Below are 20,147 nucleotides of genomic sequence, written 5' to 3'. Positions count from 1 at the left end.
TTATTAAAATGATAACTTATAATTTCATATATTTTTTAATAGTAAATTATTTATATTTTTGGCATTCAGTATTCAGTATTTTTGTAGTAAAATAATATATTTGAACTATAAGTTATTTATTTATTTTACATCATAATGTAACATTTCAGTATTTATTTAATTTAATTTTAAATGTATCTGTTTCAATAATAATATAAATAATAATTATGTATTAATCTTCCATTTTAATTGAATACATTTTATTTATGATTTGATGCGATTTTAATAATAAATAATTTATTTAGTTTTACAGTATAATTGAATACATTGTTAGTAATGTAAAAGTTAGTAAAAATACATCTAGATAAAATGTGATGTTTACTGGTTAAAAGACATTTCATATCCAGCAGATGTCAGTGTTGGACCATGTTACTGTAAGCAGATTGAATAATTAGCTCTTTAATAAATAGAAAAGCCATCGGTTTAGTTAATATCTGTAATCTGTAACTTAGTTTTGATCGTTTATTTAGGTTTCACTAAACACAAACCACACTATGTTGTGATTAAATCAACAGTTTGTTTTGCAAAACCTGTTTTAAAGGCATCACACTAGACTTTTAATACAGAAAATAACTTTAAAATGAAATGAACCGATTTACTTATAAAACACAGCATGCAACTGAAACTAAAACCATGCTACTTGAAATAAATTAAATGTAAAAAACTTTATAAAGCACAAAAGTACTAGAATTTAGCTAAAATTAAATATTAAATAGATATATAAACTTTAAAATGGCATAATAAATACACAGGAAAAAAAATGAGATGAGATACTTTTTAATAAATCATCACAATTATCTGATACACTTTCTTTTTAATTTTAAATCAAATGTTACTTATTCCATGTGATACTCTAATAATCTGCAATGTATTTTCATCAACAGACCGTACAAACAAAGAGCAAACTACATCAAAACACAAATCCTTGGACGTAAATTGTATAGATGCACATATGATTTGTTCCTTCATAAATGTTACTTACATGAAATAACACAAAGGCCACAACAAATCCAGTTCAGTGACATTAACGTCTATAAACCGTAATAAAGGCACATTAATCCAACAGTGCACATAGCTTTTATTTTTGAAAATGTAGTAATAAATATAAAACGAACCAGTTAGTTTGTGGTATTAAGGCACTGAGGTGTAGACGCTGAACACAGAGACACATCAAATGCTTCATTTCTTGACGGTCTGTGATCCTAGAAGGCACTTTGTTTAGACCAATATACGATAAAGTGATGCATTTAAAGGAATAGTTCACTCACACACACACAAAAAAAGTCCATTATTCATAATAACACATCAAAATCCAGCCACAGATCTGTTTAACCGCTGCTTGATCTGTGCAGATTTCTCTCCTGATTCAGACCAGAACACTTTTTCACTGGAGGAAGTGTTATTATGGATTATAGTCTCTATGTGTTTGAGTTAAAATCATCTTAATGCTGGATGTGTTTCAGGTTTTGTCTTCTCCAGATGTTCACTGATGGACTGGAGTGCTGTGGATTATTGTGATGTTTTTATCAGACTCTCATTCTGACGGCACCCATTCACTGCAGAGCAAGCGATGCAATGCTACATTTCGAAGAAACAAACTCATCCAAATTTCATTGCTGGGTGAACTATTCCTTTAAATAAACACCTCACCTAAAAACTAATTCACTGGTCGAAACATCTTGTGACACAAAAGCAGAAATTTTAACAATTTGATGGTGCTTTAACAACAAAACCATAAAAAAAAAAAAAAAAAAAAAGCAATACAAGGGTTTTTAATGACACAAGAGTGAGTACTAAACAATATTATTATTATAAAACTACAGTGTTCTACTCCATAATAAATATTAAATACTACAAATAAAAGAGAAGAATAAAAAAGGTATATCAGTAGGTTTGTGTGGAACGGTCACTGCATGCGGTCCGTCTGCAGCTGTTGAGGCTGATACTGAGCGAAGGCGGCGGCTGCGGCTCCCGGTGCAGGAGAAGCGAGCGGCTGCTGCACGTAACCGTACCCCGCTGCGGCAGTGACGTAACCCGCGGCGGCCGGCGACGCTGCATACGGGTACTGCTCGTACGCGGCGGCGGCTGCAGCGCTCGTAGCGGCGGCGGCGGAGTACTGCGCGTACGCGGCTCCGGTGTAATCCAGGTACGGGGACGCCGCCGCCGACGCTGCAGACGGCTGGACGTGAGGGATCACCACACTGGGCTGAACGAACGCCTGCGGGTACACATAGTGAGCGGGGATCCTGGGGGACACAGAGATCACGTGATCAGACAGGAAACGAGCCATATATGGACCTCGACATGAAACAGCACAGGGTTATTCACGTCAACAGTGGAGCATGCTGGGAAGAGTCAATGTGATCAGTCACATCAGAAGGTGCAACAGCTTTTCAGGGATTTACAAGAAAAATGCATTATTGTTTTGAGCATTTTTAGACTGAATCTATCAATGCAGATGCTAATAAAAAAAAAACTATAGGCTTCATTCGTGAAATACAAGTTGAATTATTATTATTTTTCGTTTATGTAAAATGGTGTACAGTTTATACAGATTTCGAACTGAAGTGAAACTTCGGTTTTCATTTTTAATTCATCAACCTTTTTTTTTTTTAAATCAAATTAAATATTGTATAGAGTTTAGCTGAATATATTTATCGTATAAACCTTTTTTCATTTTTCATTAATTTTTTATATACCCTTTTTATGAAAACGGTGCTAAAAGTGAAATAAACTGAATTTAACATATGAAGGCCTCAATAAATCGGTTTTATAATCGCCTCTTTGAATTATTATCATTATTATTTAATAGCTTTTATTTGTCAAAACTCTTGACACTCGATCTTCAAATGTGAAAATTTTCTTTATTTTTTTGTTATAATATATTTTTTTTACCAGTTTGTTAAGGAAACAACAGAAATAATTTCATGCAAACTTAAGATCAAATATCAAATATGAAGAAAACACAAAAATCAAGGTAAATATTACTATTTTTAAACGCATCTAATTTCGGATGTGTCAAATGAACCATACGATTTATGAATGATTAACACAGACATTCATTAGGCTTGTACTTGATGAATCAGACTTAATTAGTGAATCCCAACTCACTAAATGAACGTCATCATCAGTCATTAACAGTGTTCACTAACAGACCATCTCAGCTCTTAATGAGGTTTCAATTGCTGATATATCATGGCTTATCACTTGCAAACTCGAGTTCAGGTCGTAATATTGTCTAACCTTGCTCTCAAATCAAATAAAGATGAATGAATATCAAAGCAGATCAATCAGTAAAGAAAACACCCTTCAAAAAAATAAAATAAAATCGAGTGTAGCTCTGAAAGCAATTCTGCAGTAATTACCAGGGTCAATGTTACGGACACACCAAACAATCTTGAAAAGAAAGAGGAGAAATCCAGTTCCCTTTCAGTCGGTCACTCTCGACGCCACGTCGGATGACCGACGAATATGGGATATCGCTTCGATAGACCAATCTACTTCGAGTGTAAACTAAACGAGCCAATGCACATTGGCATGCAATTATTGCATCCAGCTGCCGCTGATCACTGCGTGAGTATAAGAGGGCAGCAGGTGCAATGCATACCAGCTTTTCGCTTCGGAGCCGAGCGTTAGTATCGCTCTGCTCAACTGTGTCTGCTGTGAACTACGAGTTCAGCACGCTCTCGGAAGCTTCGTGTGTTGGCGAGACGGCGCTTCAGCGGCGGTCGTTCCTGTGTCGAGTGGATCTGCACACTTCAGGTTGCACTACCCCTGTCGTGTTGCAAGCGGCCATCCCACCTGTGCGCCTCAGCACTGAAAGAGCATTTCCTAAAAGAGCAAATTCTCTCTAAAAGAGCTTCACGGGTGCGTCTTTGTAAAGACGACGGATCGTCCTTATAAGGATGCCGTTTCACCCGTGCGTTTCTGGGTGCGGTCGTTACCTGGCACCGGGTGATGGTCACGATCGCTGCCTCACGTGTCTGGGCGTCGAGCACGCTGAGGTGGCTTTCGTGGATGAGTCATGTTCTCACTGCGGGAATATGACCATCTCGGAGCTGCAAACCAGGCTCCGCTACCTTCAGGGGGGCGGAGTCCCGTTGCCGCGGCCGCGATCTGGGGCTCGTTCTGGCGGCCGACAGACGAGAACCACTTCCGGCAGTAGCGCGAGTGGTTTGAGGATCACAGTGGTGGCAAACCCCGCAGGGAACCAACCCTCTGGGGACCATCACTCCTCTAGCACCTCCGATCCAGTGGAGCAACCCACGGAACGCGCTGGGCCCTCTTCAAGGAGCGTACCAGCGGTATCCAGTGGGACTCCCCCCGACCAGATGTCGATCTCAGCATCGGAGGGAGAGCTGTCGGATCACGGTTCGGTTGCGCTACCGTCCTCTGGGATGGTGACAAAGCCTGATTCGGATCCCGAAGTGGCAGCTATGCTTTCCCGGGCCGCCGAGAGGGTAGGGCTCGAGTGGAATCCCCCACCGCGTCCCGAGCCCTCACGGCTGGATGATTGGTTTCTCGGGGTGGTGCGCGCTGGTTCTCAGCGCCCCACCCCAGTGCCTTTCTTTCCGGAAGTGCATGACGAGCTCACCAAGTCGTGGATGGCACCTTTTACTGCCAGAAACCAGCCGGTGGGCTCCTCCTCCCTCACCACCCTCGAGGGCGGTGCAGCGAAGGGGTATTCAGGAATCCCGTCGGTGGAGCGGGCGGTAGCGATGCAATTGTGTCCTAAGTCCGCCGCCTCCTGGCGTGGAGACCCGGTGCTCCCTTCCCGGGCCTGTAGGCACTCGTCTGGTCTGACCAGCAGTGCCTATGTGGCTTGCGGGGAAGCTGCTTCCGCCTTACACGCTATGGCGTTACTGCAGGTGCACAAGGCTAAGGCACTGAAAGACCTGCACGAGGGTGGTCACGATCCAGCGCTTCTGGAAGAGCTCCGAACCGCCACTGACCTTGCGCTTCGAGCGACGAAGGTCACCGCGAGTTCGCTGGGTCGTGCGATGTCCACATTAGTGGTCCAGGAGCGCCATCTGTGGCTGGGTCTGGCAGACATGAGGGACACCGACAAGGTCCGGTTTCTCAATGCCCCTGTGTCCCAGACCGGCCTCTTCGGCGACGCAGTTGAGATTTTGGCCCAGCAATTCTCGGCTGCCCAGAAGCAGACTGAGGCGATCCGACACATCCTGCCCCGGCGGGCAGCTGCTGCTATCTCCACCCACCCGCCGGCTGCAGTGCCCCAGCCTGCTTGTCGCCGAGGGCAGCCCCCTGCATCCGCCCCTGCTCACGCGTCGCATCTGCAGCAGCCTCCAAGTGGTGCCGTTGAGCTGGGCACAGGCAGGCTGCCCCTCCCGTCCTGGCCCCCGTCAAACCTGACGGTAAGCAGAAGAGCAAGAGGCCCTGGGACGGGTGACCCAGAGAGAGGTAGCTGCTTTCTGGGGGATGGTGTAGGCACCTCTCCCTCCCCTGGAGGAGGGCCAGGCGGAGAATTTGGAAATCTCGACAGGAGAGTAGTTTCCTCCCTCTCTGGGTCCCAGGAGGGCATGGAGAGTTGCGGACGGCCAAGCACCGGACCTCACTCATCCTCCTCCTTCGCCAGATGGCAGCTGCGGGCGGTTCGAGAGCGTCAACAAAGGCCCTACTCACGCACCCTCTGCCAACCCGTGGAACCAGGTGAGCCCTGCACCCCACACTCGCACCACACTCCGGCCTGCTCACAAGCCGCCCGAGTTGGGCCCCTGTGTTCCACCTCGCTGCCCCACTGCGGGTACGGCTGTGGTTCTGCTGGTCCCGCTTGTACGGTTCTTAGGCGCCTGGTCAGCGCTACCCAGCCCGTCTCGCTTGCTTCTGCGAACCATCAGCCTCGGCTATGCGATTCAGATCGCCCGGCTTCCCCCCAAGCTCTGCGGTGTCCGCTTCACTACAGTGGAAGCGTCCGATGCCCCTGTCTTGCGGAAAGAGATCGCAGTCCTACTGGCGAAGGCCGCGATAGAGCCGGTCCCTCCAGCCGATATGAGGAAGGGGCTTTACAGCCCGTACCTCATTGTACCCAAGAAAAGCGGTGGGTTACGACCGGTCTTGGATCTGCGAGTTTTGAATCGGGCCCTCTATCGGCTACGGTTCAAAATGTTGACACAGAAACGCATTTTCAGGTGCGTCCGTCCCCAAGATTGGTTTGCAGCGATCGACCTGAAGGACGTGTACTTTCATGTGTCCATACTTCCGCGCCACAGACCTTTTCTGCGGCTTGCGTTCGAAGGACTAGCATATCAGTACAAGGTCCTGCCCTTCCGGCTGTCCCAGTCTCCCTGTGTCTTCACGGAAGTCACGGAGGCAGCTCTCGTTCCTCTCAGAGAGCAGAGTGTTCGCATTCTCAATTGGCTGATACTAGCACAGTCTCGAGATCAGTTGTGCGAGCACAGGGATGTGGTGCTCCGGCACCTGAGCCTGTTGGGCCTTCAGGTCAGCTGGGAAAAGAGCAAACTCTCACCATTGCAGAGGATCTCTTTTCTCGGTATGGAGTTGGATTCGGTCGAACAGACAGCACGCCTCACAGAGGAACGTGCGCGGTCGGTGCTAGCCTGCTTGAATACGTCCAAGAGCAGGACGGCGGTCCCACTGAAACTCTTTCAGAGGCTCCTGGGGCATATGGTGGCCACAGCGGCACTTACACCGCTCGGCCTATCACATATGAGACCGCTCCGGCACTGGCTTTATGGCCGAGTCCCGAGGTGGGCGTGGAAGCGCGGCACTCACCGGGTCCAAGTTACACCGGCCTGTCGCCAAACCCTCACTCCGTGGTCAGATCTGGCATTCCTATGGGCAGGGGTGCCCCTAGAGCAGATCTCCAGGCATGCTGTGGTTTACACGCATGCCTCCACCACCACCGGGGGGGCCACGTACAACGGGCATGCAGTCTCAGGGGTTTGGACGGTCCCGCAGCTGCAGTGGCACATCAATTGCCTAGAGTTGTTAGCAACGCACCTTGCCTTGAACCGTCTCAAAGGTCTCTTACGAGGCAAGCCTGTGCTGGTCCGATTGGACAACACTGCGACTGTTGCGTACATCAACCACCAAGGTGGTCTGCGCTCTCGTCGCATCTTGCAACTCGCCCGCCACCTCCTCCTTTGGAGTCAGAAGGTTCTGAGGTCACTTCGTGCTGTTCACATTCCAGGCCTGCTCAGTCGTACAGCCGACGAGCTGTCTTGAGCAATGCTCCCGGGAGAATGGCGACTCCATCCCCTGACGGTCCAGCTGATTTGGAGGCGGTTCAGAGCCGCTCAGGTAGACCTGTTTGCTGCTCCAGAGACCTCTCACTGCCAGGCTTTCTACTCCCTGACCGAGGGAACTCTCGGCACGGACGCACTGGCACACAGCTGGCCGCGGGACCTACGCAAGTATGCGTTTCCCCCAGTGAGCCTTCTCGCACAGACGTTGTGCAAAGTCCAGGAGGACGAGGAGCAAGTCTTACTAGTAGCGCCATATTGGCCTACTTGGACCTGGTTCCCCGAACTAGTGCTCCTCTCGACAGCCCCTCCTTGGCTGGTTCCTCTGAGGAGGGATTTACTGACTCAGAGACGGGGCACCATTTGGCACCCGCGTCCAGACCTTTGGAAACTCCATGTTTGGTCCCTGGACGGGACGCGGAGGTTCTAGGTGACCTACCCCAAGAGGTAGTTAACACCATCACTTCGGCAAGAGCACCGTCTACGAGACACGCCTATGCCTTGAAGTGGAACCTGTTCGTTGAGTGGTGTTCTTCTCGCCGAGAAGACCCCCGAAGATGCCCGATTGCGGCCGTGCTATCCTTTTTGCAGCAAGGGTTGGAGCGAAGGCTGTCTCCCTCCACCCTCAAAGTCCAGGTTGCCGCTATTGCTGCGTACCATGACCCTGTGAATGGGAAGTCTTTGGGTAAGCATGACCTCATCATCAGGTTCCTTAGAGGGGCCAGGAGGTTAAATCCATCCCGGCCCCCCTGTATACCCTCTTGGGACCTGTCTCTAGTGCTTAAATCACTACAGCAGGGCCCATTCGAGCCTTTGCATTCAGTTGAGCTAAAGTTTCTTTCATTGAAAACTGTGCTCCTGCTTGCACTGGCCTCCATCAAGAGGGTAGGGGACCTGCATGCATTTTCGGTCAACGATTCGTGCCTAGAGTTCGGGCCGGCTGATTCCCAGGTAATCCTGAGGCCCCGGCCTGGCTACGTGCCCAAGGTTCCCACTACACCCTTCAAAGACCAAGTGGTGAACCTGCAAGCGCTGCCCCTGGAGGAGGCAGACCCAGCCCTGGCTTTGCTTTGTCCTGTTCGAGCATTAAGGTGCTACGTGGACCGGACGCAAAGCTTCAGGACCTCAGACCAGCTCTTTGTCTGTTACGGAGGCCGGCAGAAGGGGAATGCCGTCTCTAAGCAGAGGATGGCCCACTGGATTGTGGATGCCATAACCCTGGCTTATCAGGCTCAGGATGTGCCCTGCCCGTTCAGGCTTCGAGCTCACTCAACTAGAAGTGTTGCATCCTCCTGGGCGCTGGCTCGTGGCGCCTCGCTGACAGATATTTGTAGAGCTGCGGGCTGGGCGACCCCTAACACGTTCGCTAGGTTCTATAACCTTCGTGTAGAGCCGGTATCCTCCTGTGTTCTCACCTCAAACGGGTAGTGGCACTGAGAGGCCCCGGTTAGTGTCGGCTTGCTAAAACTGCTCCAGAGTGTCCGAACTGTAGACCCTGTTGAGTTCCTCCATCACCCTAGGCAGCTGGACGCGGCGGAACGTCCGGCGCCAGGCCTTCATGATGAATCCGTGAGAACCATGGAAGGCTGGGCTCCATATTGAGACCTAAGCGGTACTCGTATGTGTATAGTCCACGGTATAGCCTTAGAGCCCGTGTTTCCCCGGCAGACTTCTGCCTTCCCAAGAGGGTTTTAATCACCTCAAATTTCTCCGTATACTCCTAAGCGGATGCTATATGTGTATTTGCCTCCGAGACCTCCTTCGGGAAGGATGGGGCTTCCGCAGCGTCCCGGCTCCAAGCGGACTGGGTACGTTTTCCCAGTGTTATCCAATCTCACCCAGTGAGGTAGTGCTTTGACAATGGTGAGTGGAGCTACTTGTTCTGAGCCCCGGCCTACACCTAATAGGGGCGCAGGCGGCTCGCACAGGGCACTGGAAGGGGCAGCACACATGGCGCTTTGATAGGGATCCCATATTCGTCGGTCATCCGACGTGGCGTCGAGAGTGACCGACTGAAAGGGAACGTCTCGGTTACGTATGGTAACCCTCGTTCCCTGAAGGAGGGAACGGAGACGCCACGTCCCGTCGCCATGGTTGCTGTACCGCCGCTGAGCTGCCGGGTTCCCGGCTCGGCTCCTCAGCGAAAAACTGGTATGCATTGCACCTGCTGCCCTCTTATACTCACGCAGTGATCAGCGGCAGCTGGATGCAATAATTGCATGCCAATGTGCATTGGCTCGTTTAGTTTACACTCGAAGTAGATTGGTCTATCGAAGCGATATCCCATATTCGTCGGTCATCCGACGTGGCGTCTCCGTTCCCTCCTTCAGGGAACGAGGGTTACCATACGTAACCGAGACGTTTCACACTCGCGTGCGTTCACACGTCACACACACACACACACACACACACACACACACACACACACACACACACACACACACACACACACACACACACACACACACAACGCTTGAAGAGAAATAAGAGCGGAAATCTGCTAAATACACCAAATCTAACGTCCAACTTCATAAGAAACTTCAGCAAGCGCTTAAACTGGGTCTTCAGCATCTTTACACTGCAAAGAAACACAACCACAAATCATTAAAATACATTACACCCCAAAATCAAATGAAAAACTAAAAGAAAAATACTTGACTGACATTAATTAAGATAATTATGCACCCCCCCACCCAAAAAAAAAAAAAAAAAAACAAACAAAAAAAAAAACAGGTTTTAATTTCTGAATGCATCTTGGCATTTTTTTATTTTAATTTCAAATATTAATGATTTGTGCCACATTGTTTTTTATTTTTCAGTTTTAACAATATTTGAAATCCAAGGCAGCACAGAAAATCTTGCAATGATAAATAAAAAAAATTATAAAGTTGAGTAACCGGGAGGTGAATGTGCTTTGTTAAAATGCAAAATAAATAAATTAATTAATCATTATATACTCTTCCAGTCAAGAGTTTTTGAACAGTAATTTTTTTTTCAAATTTATTTAAGAAGTCTCTTCTGCTCACCAAACCTGCATTTATTTGATTCTAAATAAACCAAAAACAGTAATATTGTGAAATAGTTTTACTATTTAAAATAACTGCTTTCTCTTTTAATATATTTTAAAATATAATTTATTTTGGAGATCAAAGCTGCATTTTCAGCATCTGTTTTCTGTGTGAATCTCTGTTATACTGTAAATTATTTATTTTTTTCACAATTTTGTTGTGCAGCTGTATTTTCAGCATCATTCCTCCAGGCTTTAGTGTCACGTGATCTACAGAAATCATGAAAATAGTGTGAAATAAAAATCTTTATTAATATTATAAATATCTTTATCATCACTTTTGATCAATTTAAAGCACCCTTGCTAAAAAAAAGCAATAATTTCTATAATTTTCTGTTGTTAGGAAAAAATGCTTTTTTTCAGATAAATGCTGATCTTTGGATCTTTCTGTTCATCAAAGAATCCTGAAAAAAATGACTCAATCTTAAAAATTTTATTGTAATAATAAATGGTTTTTGAGCAGCAAATCTAGAATGATCATGTGACACTGGAGACTGGAGGAATGATGCTGAAAATACAGCGGAGCATCACAGAAATAAATTACACTTTAACAGATATTTTACATAGAAAACACTTATTTTAAATAGTAAAAATATTTCATAATTTTACTGTTTTTGTTGTATTCTGGATCAAATAAATGCAGCCTTGGTGAGCAGAAGAGACTTCTTTAAAATCTTACTGTTCAAATACTTTGACTTCAGCTATAACATCTGTTATCTAAACAGCTAAAACTGCTAACAGGACTTTTAATTTGACAGTGTAAAGATGCCTGGAGTCATTTATGCTAAAGCTGGAAGTTTAAAGACGAAGCGTTTCATTTCTGAGCCACTTGCAGCACCGGACAAACTGCAGAAATAATCACCGCTAAGACACGTCCATATGTTGCCGGGCAGATTTCATTTGTAATTCTCCATGGCTGAAATGAGTCCTGAGCAGCAAACATGCAAAAACAACAGGTGCTGGTGTTAAATGTGGCCGTAGATGAGTTGGGAGTGTGTAACAGGCCATTCCTTACTGTCAGTCTGCTGGAGTGATGGGACGGCTGTGGAGAGGCTATTTCTGTTGCCCTGCTGTCATAAACGGAAAGATGAGCAACGCTCCTATCAGCAACACATGGCCCGACACTTTAACCCAGTCCTGAACCGTACATCAACACACACTACGCATTACTGTGCTTCACAATTCATCTGGAAGAGTACAACGGCCCACTGTAAACCAATCAGATGCAGGAACAACAAAGCTCACTAGATGATTGGCATGTAGCACTTATGGAAGTTTATTTCCAAAGCAACGAATATAAAAAAAGGAGGTTATTAGAAAATATATCTCACAAAAGTTTGCGATCTTAAAATCTTCTCAGTATTCAGAATCTAGATCTCACAATTTTTATAATTCTAAAATTATAACTCACAATTTCATTTTTTTCCCTCACAGGAATAAAAAATTACATCTTGCTATTCTGACTATTTTCTTAGAGTTTGATGATTACGTCTTGTAATTTTGACTTTGTGGCCTTTTTCAAAATCTCATAATTTTTACTTCTGAACTCTAAAATTATTCTGACTTTTTCACAAAATTCTAAAATTACATAGTTTTGGCTTTTTTTCCCCCTAAGAATTCTAAAACTACCTTTCATAATTTTGACTCAAAATTCTAAAATTACAGATCATAATTTTTACTAAAATTTCTAAAACTACAGGTCATAATTTTTACTAACGTTTCTAAAATTACAGGTCATAATTTTCACAAAAAATTCTAAAATTACAGGTCATAATTGTTACTAAAAATTCTAAAATTACAGGTCATAATTTTCACAAAAAATTCTAAAATTACAGGTCATAATTGTTACTAAAAATTCTAAAATTACAGATCATAATTTTTACAAAAAAATCTAAAATTACAGGTCATAATTTTTACAAAAAATTCTAAAATTACAGGTCATAATTGTTACTAAAAATTCTAAAATTACAGGTCATAATTTTTACAAAAAATTCTAAAATTACAGGTCATAATTTTTACAAAAATTTCTAAAATGACAGGTCATAATTTTTACTCGGAATTCTAAAATTACATTTCATAATTCAGGATTTTTATAAAATTACATCTTGTAAATTTTTCCTTTTTATCTCAGAATTCAAAAATTTTATTTCATACTTCATACTAATTTTTAAACATCCTAAAATTACAAATCGTAATTTTTACTTTTCCCCCCAGAATTTTTTAATACATTCAATTATTCAGGCTTTAATCAAAATTATTAAATTACATATCATATTTTATACTTAATCCAATTCTATAGTTAACATTTCATTCTTCAAACTTAAAAATTCTAAAATTTCATATAATATTTTCGTAGCCGATTTTTTTCTCTCGCAATTCCAGTTTTGTTTCTGTGAAGTTTATATCTAACAATTCAGACTTTTCTTCTTAGAATTTATTATAAAAAAAACTCACAATTTCCTTTTTATATGGTTTATATACTGTATATTATTAAGTATATATACATTTTTCTAATTAATCCAACACACCCCTATCAGAAACTTAGATAAGAGGAGATTTAATACAACATATCATTATGAACTTGGTAAAAAATATAACCTAACCCAGATCCCTGAGTGTGTCATTGTTAAAAATACCCCTGTTACTAGGCCGCAGCAGCAACTTTCTTACTACGAACATATTTTTCTCCTTCATGTCCTGAACATTTGGGGGTTGCTAGAGTTCAGGGCTAATTTAAGCTATTGTAAATGGCAAACAGAGGGGCTGATCTCTGGTGTCTCTGAACACCTGTTGTCTCGCGCCGCTCTGAATGTCGTTGTGCTCCACACTAAAGTACAGCGCTGCAGCTGCTCTTCTCTGGGACTTACATTGTCTTTGATTGGGACGAGCTGACTGAATCAAGAGGGTCGGTCAGCAGTACGATACAGTGCAAAACTGTGGTTTCTTAGGCCCCAATTTTTAACATGAATAGATGATCAAATGCAAACTCAATGTCACATGCTGTTGCATTTTGAAATGTATTAGAATGCAATGCATCGCACGCGTTACATTCTAAGCACTGAGACCTAACTGAAATAAAACAAAATATAAAAATGTATTTTATTTCAGCTAGTTGCAAAGACAAGGATGTACTAAAATGACTAAAACTGATGACAAAATAAATAAAAAATAACAAAATGGCAAAAACACACGACAAAATCCAGAATTATAATTAAAACTATAATTGTATAAACTTTAACCGAAATCAAATAAAGTACGAAAAACAAACATTTTATTTCATTGAAATATATTTTTTTAAAATTATTTTAATTATATATAAAGCATAGAATTAGAATAGAGAGTGGTAGAATTAGAGCTTCAGATAAAATGGAAGATATGTGTTTTTTTAGCCGTTTCTTGAAGACTAAGTCTAAGTCTAAGATTTTGTGCCTCTTTGAGATGAACAATAAAGTGAAGTTCACTTGCAGAACACAAGCTTCCAGAGACTGAAGTAATGAATTTAGGTAAAGGGGTGCAGAGCCAATTGAGGTTTTGTAGACAAATATTAATGATAAATAACATTTACAGAGGTGTGACATGTATTCTTGTTGGCTCATTAAAAATTAATCTTACTGCCGCGTTCTGAATTAATTGTAAAGGTTTGATAGAATTGGCTGGAAGACCTGCCAAGAGAGCATTGCAATAGTCCAGCCTGGACAGAACAAGAGCTTGAACAAGGAGTTGTGCAGCATGTTCCCAAAGAAAGGGCTTGATCTTCTTGATGTTGAATAAAGCAAATCTGCAGGATCGGACAGTTTTAGCAATGTGGTCTGAGAAAGTCAGCTGATCATCAATCATAACTCCAAGGCTTCTAGCTGATTTTGAAGGAGTTATGGTTGATGTGCCTAACTTTATGGTGAACTTGTGATGAAACGATGGGTTTGCTGGAATCACAAGCAGTTCTGTCTTGGCAAGGTTGAGTTGAAGGTGATGGTCCATCATCCAGAAAGAAATGTCAGTTAGACAAGCTAAGATGCGAATAGCTACCGTCGGATCATCAGGATGGAATGAGAGGTAGAGTTGAGTGTCATCAGCATAGCAGTGGTATGAAAAGCCATGTTTCTGAATGACAGAACCTAATGATGCCATGTAGACAGAGAAGAGAAGTGGTCCTAGAACCGAGCCCTGAGGCACCCCAGTAGTTGTGACTTGGACACCTCACCTCTCCAAGATACTTTGAAGGATCTGATAGATAAGACTTTGGTAAGGTTGACAGGAGGATCTGTTGGTTAATGTACTAATGTATTAATGTACTATTAATGTGGTTAAATCAACTTTATGTACAAAAATGGTAAACTATTTAGACATATGTAAAAAAAATTATACAAAAAAATGACAAAAGCACACAACAAAATTACCAAAACTTTCACAAAACCTAAACACAACTAATTTAAAAAAAATGAAAAAAGCCTTAAACTTATTTTATGTCAGCTAGTTGCCAAGGCAACATTTCAGTTCATTGTGAAATGAGAGAAATGTCAAATATAAATATACTTGCAATACAGAAAACATTGATCAAAACATTTCAATGAATTTACAATGGACTATTTTACCCAATATCTATGTATTCTGGGTGATATTTGAAATAAATTTTTCATCGTACTCCTCATTTTGTAAGATGAATGATTAAATGTAAATGTATGCTACGTATTTTTAGAGTATCAAGATTTTAGCTTAGAAATAGTATGTAATTTAGTTAACTAAAACATAAAAAAATTAACTTATATACAAAATATAAAAATATATATTTCATTTCAGATAGTTGCAAAGGGAACATTGCACTTAAATAACTAAAAAATAAAATAAAATACACTGATGTATTTAAAGAAAACAAAAACTCACAAAAACATGCAACATAATAATACAACAAACAAAACGTAAAATTAAAACAAAAAATATATAAAAACAAAAATCTGATTCAAAATATTAATTAAAACTATAATAGTATAAGCTTTAACTGAAATCAAATAAAATATTAAAATGTATATTTTATTTTAGCTTATTTTATTTCACAAATACGTTAACACCAAACTGTATTAAAATCAACTGAATAATTTATTTGAGCTTATTTTAATTTATTCTATGAATATGTTAAAACCAAACTATATCAAAATCAGCAGAATATTTTATTTTATTTCAGCTTATTTTATTTTATTTTAGATATATGGAAGCCTCAAACTGTTTTCAAATCAGCTGAATATATATATATATATATATATATATATATATATATATATATATATATATATATATATATATATATTTATATATATATATATATATATATAAAATGTTTTTTTTTAGAAATATGGTAACGCCAAACTCAGCTGAATATTTTATTTTTAGCTTATTCTAGAATATTTTAGAAATATGTAAACACCAAAACTGTATTAAAAACCTGGCACAGAATTGAATTAACAAAGAGGTTTCAGAAAAAGAGAATCTAAGTCACCGTAAGAAGAAAAGACAAATAAAAGGCAAATGATTCATTAGTAAAATACTCAATTAGAGGCACAAGATCCACAGCAGCATGCAATTCGTGAGTTGTTTTGTTTTAAAGGGAAACTCTGAGCCCTTCAACAACAAAATGCCGAAACGCCTGTTTAAATGAAAAAACAAATAAACTCAAACAAGCTGTGCACAATCATCAAATCGAGAAAGAACATGGAAAATGGCAAAAGATACGACCATCAGCACGAATCCCCCACGTCTTACCCTTTACACTCATTTCTATTAAAGCACACGGTTTAGCTATAAAAACCACTTCAGATTCAAACGCACACCAAAGCTACTCTCCAAAAACACCAACAACAACAACGTTCATGCAAGCTAATCACCATCATGTTTGAGTCTACTGGTAGCGCTTATGATTTCTGACTTTGTTCGGCTCGTTCACTTCTTAGGTAACGTTAACCAAACGCGAGCCTGTCAGATCAGAGAGAGACAGTAACACTGAGTCACGGCTGCGAAGAGGAAGAGGAAGACACAGACGAAGACCAAGACTTTTCAGGAGGTAAGCAAATAAAACGCACACAGCATCCACACAGGTAAAATGCAGACGCACACACCTCATAACCTGGCGGAAAGGGGGAGGATACAGTAACGGGGAATGATCGTCCTCACTATCTCTACGACACAAGGAGAACAGCGTTATATGACACAGGAATCCATCTACAATGCACAGAAATCAACACTTTAAAGAGTAGAAATAAGATGCTGCTGATCATCACCAATTCATCTTTGAAGTGAAGTGTGTCATTTTCAAAAGTCAGGAATCAACCTATGAAGTATTTACTTCTAACGTGACACAAGAATGTCCAAAAATGACACACAACACCTTTAAAGCACTTATAATTAGTCTTAAATAAGATCGTGATTTTACTGAACAGGATGTAGAGGAATGAGAGAAGATGATTGGCTGATAGTTTGTTTCTTCGTCAGAAGTGTAGCACTGCATCACTTGCTCTGCAGTGAATGGGTGCCGTCAGAATATTCTCATATTTAACAATATATATGTTAAATTGTCTATATATTGTAGGATTTTCTTTCAGTGAACTTTGGAGTGATGATACTCTCGGCTCAGTATAGATAAATTAAATACGAGATGATTATAGTCTAACGATAAAAATGCATTTGGTTTAAAAATGTAGATTCACTTGAGAAGAGAAATTAAAAATTGAAAGAAAAGCCAGATGTTGACTGATGGACTTGAGCGCTGTGGATTATTCTGATGTTTTTATCAGCTCTTATTCTGACGGCACCCATTCACAGCAGAGCAAGCGATGCAATGCTACATTTCTCCAAATCTGATGATGAAACAAACTCATCCTAATCTTGGATGAACTCAGAAGTTGATCACATTCTCGACAAATTTTCATTTTTGGGTGAATATTCCTTTAAAACTGATTAAGTTACAGAAACAATATACAGTCATGTTGTTATACTTACCCATAAGGCCGTTGGATAAAGGTAGGGTGTATTTGGGGGACACCAAATGAAAACCCTGTTAAAAAACGCAACCTATATGAATTTATTTCCTTTTATAGTTTAATAAAACAAGAAAAACGTATATAATGACCAAAAGTAAATCGTTTTTGAACAGTAAAATTTTGTGTGTTTTTAAAGACCAAACCTGCATTTATTTGATTCTAAATACACCTAAAGCAGTAATATTGTAACATATTTTTACTATTTAAAATAACTGCTTTATATTTGAATATCTTTTAAAATTGAATTTATTTCTGTGATACGCTGCTGAATTTTCAGCATCATTCCTCCAGGCTTCAGTGTCACATGATCCTTTAGAAAAAACATTTATTATTATTATGTTGAAAACAGAGGAGTATATTTTTTTTAGGTTTCTTAGATGAATGGAAAGTTCAAAAGAAATCAGAAATATTTTGTAACATTCTAAATTTTGAATTTATCATCACCTTTGATCAATTAAAAGCATCCTTTCTAAATAAACATTAATTTCTATTATTATTTCTCAAAATAAAAAAGATACTGACTCAAAGCTTTTGAATGGTAGAGTGTATAATGTAAAAAAATGCCTTTTATTTCAGATAAATGCTGATTTCTATTCATTGAAGAATACAGTTTTAAACCGTAATAATAATAATAATAATAATAATAAATATTTATTGAGCAACAAATCATCATATTTTCATGATTTCTGAAGATCATGTGACACTGAAGACTGGAGGAATGATGCTGAAAATACAGCGGAGCATCACAGAAATACATTACACTTCAACACAGATTCACACAGAAAACAGTTATTTGAAATAGTAAAAATATTTAATAATATTACTGTTTTAGCTGTATTTACAATCAAATAAATGCAGGTTTGGTAAGCAGAAGAGACTTCTTTAAAAAACATTAAAATTCTTGCTGTTCAAAAACGTTAATAAAAACAAAAATATTCACATTAAATTGGTTACAAAATATAAGCATGCCATCAATCCTGGAAACAACTTTCCAAATGTTTTGTATCTTATTGCATTTCACAAATACCCGTGCTGTTCCACAGTTACACAAGCATCACTGTTGATCCTGTGTGAAATCTCAGATTGCACCTGAAGGCTTCGGCTCATTTAGGAGCCAGCGTGTGATGCTCTCTGTCATGCAGCTTGTGTGTGTTGCATGTATTTGGGTCTGCGGCCGGCGAGTGACCGGATCTTCTTACCCGGCTGCATGATCCGTGGTTTAGCCCCGAGGTACGCCAGGTTGACGTTGGCTTTCCTGCCGTCTATGATGGGGTTTGGGTCTTTACAGGCTCTTTCTGCCGCGGCTCGATCGGACATCGTCACCTACACAAACATGAGACGAGGAGCACAAGAGAAGTGATGCTCCGTGTGAATGTGACACACAACAATCAGTGTACAAAAAAAACACACTTTCATTACTTGAAATAGAATATTTCATAGCTGACAAAGCAAAATGTATCACTTTAATTTACAAAAGCACAACAAAATCACTAGAAATTGTACAACAATTACAAAAAAAAAGTAAAATGTCTAAAATGATCTCAGTGATACTAAAATAACACTGAAAACGATAGAAATACTAATAATAATGATCAGGGATATTATAGCTAACTAAAACTAAAACTTAAATAATTAAAAAAAACGTTTTGTTACTTGAAATGTAGGCTACTTTAAAATTTTGTTGGAAAAAAAAACACAAAAAACAATGACATATATATATATATATATATATATATATATATATATATATATATATATATATATATATATATATAATTATTAAATCACTGAGGAAAATTATTAAAACTCACTAAAATAAAAATGGAAAATATACAAATCAAAACACTCACATTTATAGTAATAAATAATATATTTATAAATAAATAAATACACACACACACACACACACACATACATATATATATATATATATATATATATATATATATATATATATATACAAATAAATATAATTTCTAAAAATTACGGAATCTTAGGAAAATTATTAAAACTCTCACTAAAACTCAAATATAAATGGAAAATATAAAAATAAAAACTGGTTCAAAATAATAAAAACTATAACATTATCTCTGATCTATGAATAGTCTCTTTAAAAAAATAACATTGATGACAGACATAGACAGAGATAGATAGATAGATAGATAGATAGATAGATAGATAGATAGATAGATAGATAGATAGATAGATAGATAGATAGATAGATAGATAGATAGATAGATAGCTTACAAATCCATAGCCTCTGGATTTCCCCGTTTGTCTGTCAGTAATGACAACAGCTTCCTCGATTTCTCCAAACACCTCGAAGTATTTCCTGAGGCTGGAGTCGGTGGTGTGATACGGAAGACCTCCGACGAAGATCTTGGTGTATGTGGTGTCCTTCTGAGAGCTGTGCATCCTCACGACGACTCAGACAGGGTCAAAGTTTCAGCAGCAGGAACAGAGCACGGGTGATTTGATATGAGGTAGAGAGAACCGGAGCGAACGAGCGCGTCTGTCAGGCGACAGAACTCAACAAGCCGCTCGGTTTTGGAGGCTCTCACTCACACGCGGACGCAAGCCACGCCCCAGATGTCAACACCACGCCCACTGTCCGGTCTAACCACGCCCATGTTTAGAATCATCTCCACCTTCCCTCAATGGTTGACCTTATTGCTTACTCACTGTCACGTGATCAATGATTAATTTTATCAGTTTAAATGCCAGAATATTTTTGGTTCCTGTTGCCGGTTCAGATGATATACTAAAGCAATGATTTAATGCACTGTATAT

General features: G+C 40.2%; 1 protein-coding gene across 2 annotated transcripts; it reads right to left on the bottom strand.

Moving 5' to 3' along the window:
• Positions 1-1,700: 1,700 nt before the first annotated feature.
• On the bottom strand, positions 1,701-19,890 carry LOC113059395 (RNA-binding protein 24). 2 transcript variants are annotated; one of them, XM_026227862.1, is made up of 5 exons: positions 19,605-19,890; positions 18,557-18,680; positions 17,317-17,371; positions 16,437-16,496; positions 1,701-2,285 (listed from the first exon to the last, which is right to left on the bottom strand). In XM_026227862.1, exons 1-5 carry the CDS (start codon positions 19,770-19,772, stop codon positions 1,946-1,948), a joined length of 747 nt encoding a protein of 248 aa, XP_026083647.1. In that variant the 5' UTR covers positions 19,773-19,890; the 3' UTR covers positions 1,701-1,945. The 2 variants fall into 2 exon arrangements, with proteins under 2 accessions (XP_026083647.1, XP_026083648.1); XM_026227863.1 differs by lacking the exon at positions 16,437-16,496.
• Between the last annotated feature and the right edge of the window lie 257 nt (positions 19,891-20,147).

The sequence above is a fragment of the Carassius auratus genome, chromosome 41 (genome assembly GCF_003368295.1).
Source record: "Carassius auratus strain Wakin chromosome 41, ASM336829v1, whole genome shotgun sequence".
Classification (NCBI taxonomy): Eukaryota; Metazoa; Chordata; class Actinopteri; order Cypriniformes; family Cyprinidae; genus Carassius; species Carassius auratus.
Note: the sequence above shows the minus strand (reverse complement) of the source record. Positions and strands in the feature narration are given on the sequence as shown.

What these genes read in the sequence shown, in the direction of transcription:
- LOC113059395 (XM_026227862.1), bottom strand. Translation starts at nt 19,772, where the DNA reads ATGCACAGCTCTCAGAAGGACACCACATACACCAAGATCTTCGTCGGA. An exon ending in ACCACGGATCATGCAGCCGG is followed by an intron (nt 17,372 to 18,556) that starts GTAAGAAGATCC and finishes GTTTTTTAACAG; the next exon opens with GGTTTTCATTTGGTGTCCCC. An exon ending in TTTATCCAACGGCCTTATGG is followed by an intron (nt 16,497 to 17,316) that starts GTAAGTATAACA and finishes CTTGTGTCGTAG; the next exon opens with AGATAGTGAGGACGATCATT.